This window comes from Hemibagrus wyckioides, linkage group LG06, assembly GCF_019097595.1.
Source record: "Hemibagrus wyckioides isolate EC202008001 linkage group LG06, SWU_Hwy_1.0, whole genome shotgun sequence".
NCBI classification, from domain to species: Eukaryota; Metazoa; Chordata; class Actinopteri; order Siluriformes; family Bagridae; genus Hemibagrus; species Hemibagrus wyckioides.
Genome location: NC_080715.1, coordinates 35,975,702 through 35,984,354, shown reverse-complemented (window position 1 = coordinate 35,984,354; position 8,653 = coordinate 35,975,702). Strand labels below are relative to the sequence as shown.

The window sequence follows — 8,653 nt, the reverse complement described above, 5'->3', positions numbered from 1 at the left end:
GAAAATCTCTCTCTCTCTCTCTCTCTCTCACACACACACACACACACACACTCTCTCTCTCACTCTCTCTCTCTATCCATAACACACACGGCATAGCCCCAGTTTTAAACTTATCATAAGAATTATTTCATTGAGTCCTCTTTGGTGACATTTTCAGATGGTGTGTGTGTGTGTGTGATTCTTACACCCTACGCACTTACACTGACATCATTTGGCAGGTGCTCTTATCCAGAATGCCTTAAATGTCACACTGTTTCCTCCTCATTTAGTGTCCTAAAGTTCATTAATCAGCAGAGTGCTCAGTGACTGTTACACATCAGATCTCCTTTATTCATGTTCAGTAATCACTTCACATCATCCTGCTCAAGGTTGCACAAGGCTACATCACTTGGCATGAGGTATTTTTCCTTTAGTTTCTTTCTTGTTACTTTTTTCTCATTTTCCGGCAGGACTTTGAGATTTTGGCTGTGATCCTGAGTATGACGGGGAAGTTTGCCATCGCCATCGCGTTTGGCCTTGTTTACTTGTACACGTGTGAGCTGTACCCAACAATCATCAGGTAAGTAAATTTCACTGTAAGTCCAGCTACTCTTCCTGGTTAGTGGATCTATTGACCAGAGTAGACTGGGTTGCCAGATTTCTAAAATTTCTTTCTCAAATGTTGCTACATCTGAATTCATCAACTGTATGTGAAAAGGTGAAGGAATCTCACAGCATGTACAAAGCTCACCTGCTTTGGTTTAAAGAGTCACTACTAAGTTCCAAACGTCCTCTGTTTCTATGCCCAAGCAGATGGGGTAAAATTGAGTCCATTTGACTCAAATCATAATTTCAAATTTGGACTTTTCTCACACTCTATGAGTCAGAGCGATGTTAAAACCTCTATAATGCTGTATTAAGTATGAAACATAAAGGAATATCGTCTGTGGGTGCGTCTGCAGGTCACTTGCGGTGGGCAGTGGTAGTATGTCATGTAGGATTGGAAGTGTGGTGGCTCCCTTCTGCGTTTACCTTGCAGATATCTGGATCTACCTGCCTCAGGTAAAAACAATTCAGACTTATCTCTGATATTATTTCATAAAATATAAAAAAAGATATCAGGTATTCTTTACCTGAACCATCATGATGATCCATCTCAAACCATATAATAGGCTTGATATGAAACTATGATTTCTTTTATTAGCATCTACTTCTCTCTGTTGTGTAGCTCATCGTGGGCATCCTGTCTTTCATTATCGGAGTTTTGACCTTCTTCCTGCCAGAGACACTGGGGGAGCCGCTCACCTCCACCCTGGAAGAGGCAGAAGCTCTGGGCACAAAATCAAGCAAGAAAACAACAAGAGACAATGAGATACAAATGACTGACAGCAAAGCTTGAGTCAAGCATAAGCTTGAGAAGCAATCAGGAATTCTCCTCAGCTTCCTAGGTGCTGGATGCATGATCGACACAACACCGTAACACCATAAAAGAGATTTTTTAGCAACAGATTTGTCAAGAAAGACACATTTCATGGAGGAGTGAAGACAAGAACGCATCAGTAGCACCAACTGTGATGACAGAAGCAAAAGTGATGGACTTCTATATGTTTTGTCCTGTGGTTCTGAGGTTTAAAGGACTTTGCATAACTGGCCTGTCATGGTGAATCTGAGATTTTTCACTTTTTTTAGGGGTCCAGATTCTTCTTTGTCTTCTGGCCAAAGTTGTACACATAGGAACAGTTTAGTAGAAAGGTTCAGTGCTTCCTTGCGCTGAGTTGAGACCAAATTTAAAAGATCACTGTAGCCTGAGGAGGCGTGTGGTTTAGAAATTGGATATAGAGTTTGCTAAGCTGCTCTGTTTTAACGTTGTTTTAGTTATTCTAGATAGATAGAAGGAACAGACTGAACAGAACAGAAAGTATAGAAGGAACTAGACTGCTGTCCTAAGTAACTGCTGCCAGTCAATATTTTCTAGTGTTGAAAAGTATTTTTCGTTGCTGTGATGTGAATCAGATTGCACACAAGTAGCACACTGGAACTGAAAAGTCTAGAAGCAAGACAGTGGCAAACATGATGATTTTTTTTTTTTTGTCTGAAATTTTAATTTGCCAAATTGTATGTGAAATTATTTTTTTTTAATGCTGTGTGTACACTGAGCAATGATATAAGCTTTTGTTGTTGCTTTTGTAAACAAAACTTAATCTGAGTGCCTTGCACATGCCCTGGATGGACCAAAGAGTCTGTGACTGGACAAAGGTGCATTTATGTTAAGCTGTAGGTCAAAGATCCTTCAGTTTTCATACCAGAGTCTTCGATTTAAAGGATATTATAAAGACTGGTATTTTGGTACATTTCAGAAACTATGAAATACTGGTGCATATGTTATTCAGATGTATTTTTTGTACTGCTGGCTTTTCCAGGTGTTTCTTCAGTACAATGAAAGAATAGAATTGTGGGAATTTATTTGATTGGTCTTTTATTATGGTTATGTAATATGTCTTTTCAACATTTAGGTCAAAAACGTGAACCATTTCTGTGTTTTTCTGTAGCGCAAACCTATTTATGTTTGCTACGTCTTCCAGTGTAGGACACCTAGTCTTCAATGGCAATGGCATTAGAAGCAGTTAGTTTTTTGTGTTTTAAGAAACAAAAAGAAATCCTAGCAAAGCCCGGAGTCAATGATCACACCAAGGCGGACATTATCGCTGCTCAGCATGTAACAGTAGACCAATGAAACTAATCAGAAAGCTTTGAGCTGTCTGTTGCCCCAACCACGTTGGACATTTCTGTCCAATGTGAATTAATTAGGAGGAAGTTACTTAGAATCCAGTTGGTATGTTGATGAAGCATGCAGCTGTGTGTCATCAGCACAGCACTTTATTAGACTGGTTTGATGGCGAAACATACAGCTGTGCTATCATCATAGCACTTTATTAAGCTGGTATGTTGATGAAGCATGCAGCTGTGTGTCATCAGCATAGCAATGGAAGTTAATGGAAGTTAATTAATAAATGTAGCAAACTTAGAGAAAAAAATGAGTGACCCCGGAACAGATCTTTGTGGAACACCCCAGAGAAGTCATCCTTCAACATTTACAAACTCATAACAGTTAGTAAGTTAAGACCTGAGCCAGGAAGTAAGATGAAAAACTGCTTTTCTTTTTTGGCCTTCCTTCCAGGATGCATGTTGGAGAAGAAGGGAAGAGGTGCCACCCTTTGGCACGTCTTACTAATAAAAGCAAGAAGCCTCTTGTTTTTCTTCTCAGTCACATTTGCACTGAATAATTGACGCTGCATTCAAGACTGCTTCCTGGGGGACCATAATTGCAGGATTTCTTTCACAATCCATTCAATCGATTGCTCAGGTTTGTGAACACAGGTTTGTAAAGTCTTAGTGGTACTAGGTTCATCCTGTTATCTGAAATGTTTTTATAAGCTGTGCACTACAGATATTTGGGCTTGCCCTAGCAACACATCATCTATAAGAAGCTGTTCAAGAGCTAGTTTGTTTGTCACCACACACTGTAACACTATCTGTACCATAATGTAATGTAATACTACTTCCACCATTTGTCTGCTCTCCTAAATCAGTTTTCCATCACCTTAATTCTCAAAGAGTAAGAAGGAAACACATTGCCATTAAGCTGAACAAGTCGAGGAACCCTGACCTAGCAACAGATTCCCTTTGGTCATCTAGAATGGCATGCACATACTGAACAGGTAATCACTGAAATCCCTTTCTAATACCCTCTATGGGTACAGTCTTGACAAAGATCTAGGTCTTGATAAGGTGTGTTCTTCCTCCTCCTCACCTCTATGATATGTGGTTGGATACCATTGGTGTCCATAGAGTTCGCCAGGATTCAGTGCTGTATTTCGTCTATTTCAGTTACACTCACATTCCAGACTGGCTTTAGGGTTGGAAAGATTTTCAAAAGCATTCCTTTCTCTTAGAGGTATAACCTCAATAGTTTGAGGCAGTGAAGAAGGCTTGTTGTAAATGGGATACTTCATTCTAATCGTCATCCTATATTAGCAACCACATCCTGAGGTCGCTGTGCTTCTGTGGCGGTTTCTCACTCTGAAATCTGGTATCACTTAGGAGATTACTCTTCATTGGAATTTAAGCGATGAGAGAGAAAACCTTATTGTCTGTAAGGTAGCTTCTCCACTCTTGCACCAATTTCATGGGTAGAGAACAAGCAGACCTAGCCAGGTGAGTAGCCATCTTCCTTTACATAAATGAACACCATCAGGTTCTTTTAGCTTCAATCTGAATTTACTCAAAATCCTAGCAAAGCTGTTAGCAATTTTAAGAGTGCTCTTTTAATGACTTGGAGGAAATAGACCATTTGTTTAACTAGTGTCTCGATATTTCCAAAGCTATCTCATAGCTGTCTGCAGGAACTGCCCTAATTCTCTTCACATACTCACAGATTCGCTTGCTAAACAATTTGGCTCTTCAACAGCTATAAAATCTAAATCTAATCTCTTATTGTGCTGAAGGTTAATTTCAGTGGCCTGCAGCTTTCAGGATAATCATACCTAATAAAAGGTATATGAGTCCTATTGCTTGTTTGAATGTGGCTGTGCTGACCAATGTGGAAGAGCAACCAGCATTTAAAGTTGCTTTTTAACATTACATGTAAAAATAGTTGGCTGATGCTAACTGGTTAGCTTATGTGAGATGGGAGAAATGGGCAGGATTTACATGGTCTCAGGAAATTCTGAATTCTGAAGGGTCACAGGGAACCTGGAGTCTATCCCAGGGGCTTAGGACACAAGGTGGAAAACACCCTGAATAGGTGCCAACTCACTGCTTGGCACAATCATGCAAACTATGTACAATTTTGAGATACCAATCATCTTAAAAGGTGTGTCTTTTGAGTAGGGAAGGAAACCGAAGTGCCTGGAGGAAACCCCTGGAGGAAACATGTTGAGAAACTGCAAACTTTCCAGTCAAGTTTTACAAATCATCAATATGCACTACAGCAATCATATCCTGACTGGAAAAATAAACTATGACTGCTGAAGGATGCTAATTTATGGAATTACATGCCAAGGGTGTCATCAAGTCAAGTCAATAAGAGGTGCTAAAACACATAAGTGCGGAAAAGAACATCAGTGCCACGGGGATTCTGGCAACCTTGACCTAGATCAAGTGTCCAATCTTGCCTACAAAGGGTCAAGCAGTAATGTGGGGATGTGGTAGATTAGTGGCTAAGGTGTTGGATTACTGCTCAGAAAGTTGTGAGTTTGAACCCCAGGTCCACCAAGCTTACACTGCTGTGCCCTTTAACAGGGCCCTTAACTCTCAATTGCATAAATTGAGGTAAAAATATATGTTGCTCTGGATAAGGGTGCCTGCCAAATGCTGCAAATGTAGGTAAATTCAATCAAAAAGGTTTTTATGCCAGGTTCTCTTGCTTGATTATGATATAATCTTGATGCTCTTTTGGATAAGGTTGTACACCCCTGATCATTGCTGCACCTCTGAAAACTTGGCTGAAAGAATGTTAGCTGAATGTGCAGCACCTGTCAGTGTCAGTAGTATTGACAAGAGCAGGCACATGTGCCCTGAAGTTTTGGTCCAGGGCACCTTTTCATAACCCCAAGCATGCCCTTGGGTGTATAGATAAAAAAGAAAACCCAAAAAGAGGAAGGAATGTCAGCATATCAAGGTCGCACTCATACTAGAGCAGACCTAGTATAATGGTGGCATTTTCCACAAACCACCACAGAGTCACGAAATCAAAAGTTGTTGTTGTGGGCAAGTCTCTAAGAGTTGCCTATGCTATGCATACAATGGATATGCTGTCTCACCGCAAGCCCGTGCCAGGGTATTGGCAAATTCTCAAGCAGGTGGTTCAGCTCATTTGGAACGTCTACATGCAGACTAGAAATTGATCTGTTTGTGAACAGATAGTCTAGTCAGTGTTCAGTGTGGTTCATGGACAGGGCAGAGACCAAGGCTTTGCGCCAGAATGTGTTGACGTACCACTAGTCAACATGTACGTAGACATAGCAGCATTGTCTGGACACCAGGGACAGATTTTGTGTTGAATGTGTATTATGTTTTTATTAAATTTGCCTCACATATTTTAAAGGCAGTCCAGGAATTCCATTATTTGTTTAGGGAAACTTTGAAAATAATTCCATTATTCGGTTTCGAGAATAGTTCTTAAAAATGCTTTATTAAAGAATTTAATAGACTTTTTTTTAGACGTTTTAGACTTTCAGTAGTTTATGACAATGTGGATATGTTTTCTTTTGTTTTGCTTGGAGCATTAACCTCCAAGGCAACACGATGGCACAGCAGGTAGCGTTGTTGCCTCATAGTTCCACGGTCCCTTGTTGAATCCTAAGCTCAAGTTACAGTCAGTTCACATGTTCTCCCAGTAGTCGTATGGGTTTCTTTTGGATTCTCGCATGCGACTCGGTGGATTGGTTATGATTAATTGGTTACACATTTCCTCTGGTTACACAATTCCACTTGACTGTATATAGTTTTAGAAAGGACATTGTTTATAATCGCACCATCCAGTGCCACCTGGATGAGGATGAGGATGAGGTTCCCTTTTTAAAGTCTGGTTTCTGTCACGGTTTCTTCCTCATGTTGTCTCATGGAGTTTTTCCTCACCACCATCACCTCTGGCTTGCTGATTGTAATTTAAATTCTGAATTTGTCGATATCTGTAAAGCAGTATTGAGACAATGTCCAGTGTTAGAAGTGATATACCAATAAAAGTGAATTGAACTGAATAAAATTGTGTATGTTCTGAGATGGCCTGACATCCAGTGTAGTGTGAATTCCCCTGGTTTGTTCTCAGTGTTGTTATTGTCTCCAGATCTAGGATAAAGTGGTCACTGAAGATGAATAAATGAATAAATATTAGTGTCAGATTTTATTTCTAAGTAGGCCATCACTAAAAGTGCGGTCAGTATGGCACTGAAATTCAGTTTCATTTCTTCAAATGGAGATTTGCTTTGTTTTAAATTCATCAACCCATACACACAGCTCACTGCAGTCTGTCTCAAAAGTCTCCTCTTTTGCTTAGGGACATAATTAGGGACAAATCCATCATTTTGAAATCAGTCCAATGAAGATTTCAATGGAAATCTGAAAAGAAAGAGAGTCAAAAATTTTCCATGATAGTTAGTGCAAAACAAGCCTTCAGTGGCATTCATTCTCTCTGTGTGAGGAGGAGAGAGGAGGAGAGAGCGTCTGTCCTGCCAGCACTTTCGAAAAAGCTTCTCAGAACCAGAAAACAACATCAGCACAGTTCATCTCTTTAGCACTGATTAAAAATCCACAAGGTCCCACTTGTGGATTGTATGAATTTAGAATCGGTTGCACAGAGAGAGAAGCTGGATGTCTGGATCATGGACTTCTAAAACTGGTGTGGAAAAAAAGAGCTAAAAAGATCAGTCAAGTTGCAACGTAGGCAATCTGTGGATATTTCTCTGTGTTGGAAATATGCTTAAGAAAACTAAAAAAGTATATAATGCAAACTAAATGTCGGAACAAGTTCAAGTTGAACATTTTTAAACCATGTTCAATCAATCAGTCAATCTTCATTGGAAAACAATGAATCATATAATTAACCACAAAATAGCATGAACAACCTGAAAAATTTGACAAAATATAAAACTCAACGGTAAATTTCAAGCTAAATATGTGATTAATTTGATATAGAAATTAATACAGAAGTAACAGCTTGTATTGTGTATGAAAATTTAGATTTTATATTGATTGATCTATTGTTTATAATTTTTGTATTGTAATAAAGTACACAGATCAGGCATAACATTATAACCAGCTGCCTAATATTGTGTTGGTCCCCCTTTTGTTGCCAAAACGTCCCTGACCCATCATGCACTGTGTATTCTGACACCTTTCTATCAGAACCAGCATTAACCTCTTCAGCAATTTGAGCAACAGTAGCTCGTCTGTTGGATCGGATCACACGGGACAGCCTTCTCTCCCCACGTACATCAATGAGCCTTGGCCGCCCATGACCCTGTTGATGGTTCACCACTGTTCCTTCCTTGGACCACTTTTGATAGATACTGACCACTGCAGACCGGGAACACCCCAAAAGAGCTGCAGTTTTGGAGATGTTCTGATCCAGTGGTCTAGCCATCACAATCTGGCCCTTTGTCAAACTCGCTCGAATCCTTACACTTGACCATTTTTCCTGCTTCTAACATCAACTTTGAGGACAAAATGTTCACTTGCTGCCTAATATATCCCACCCACTAACAGGTGCCATGATGAGATCATTAGTCTTATTCACTTCACCTCTCACTGATCATAATGTTATGCCTGATCGGTGCCTTAAATATATTTCCTTTAAACAAATGGAAATGTTAATACTGTCAATCTGCCAGTCCTCCTTGCTAGCTAAGTCTGCTTTTCTCCCAGGGTGAATGTCATTTGCTAATCAAGATATTGTGTATCTGTAGCAAAATGGACAGAAGCCTAATTATATCAGTTTGTAACCAGATCCCAGCTTGGAAAGTGTGCTAGATTTTAAAAAGCCCTTACTTCGTGTGTGTGTGTGTCTGAGCTTGAGATTTCAAAGAGCAGTGAACAAGAACATATTGCTCCTTGAAATCTTACACAAATAGGAAGAGAAGACCACATGAAGGCTGAACCATACATCTATAAAAAA

At 39.7% G+C, this 8,653-nt stretch overlaps 1 protein-coding gene across 2 annotated transcripts in view; it reads left to right on the top strand.

Moving 5' to 3' along the window:
- Nucleotides 1-6,538, top strand: part of slc22a16 (solute carrier family 22 member 16) — a 38,340-nt gene extending 31,802 nt beyond the window's left edge. Inside the window, exons 8-10 of one of the 2 annotated variants that reach the window (XM_058393670.1) lie at nt 450-559; nt 942-1,041; nt 1,208-6,538. In XM_058393670.1, the coding sequence (XP_058249653.1) occupies nt 450-559; nt 942-1,041; nt 1,208-1,378 (381 nt within the window). In that variant the 3' untranslated portion in view covers nt 1,379-6,538. The remainder of the gene's footprint in view (nt 1-449; nt 560-941; nt 1,042-1,207) is intronic. The other variant, XM_058393672.1, reaches the window with a different exon arrangement.
- Nucleotides 6,539-8,653: the final 2,115 nt, after the last annotated feature.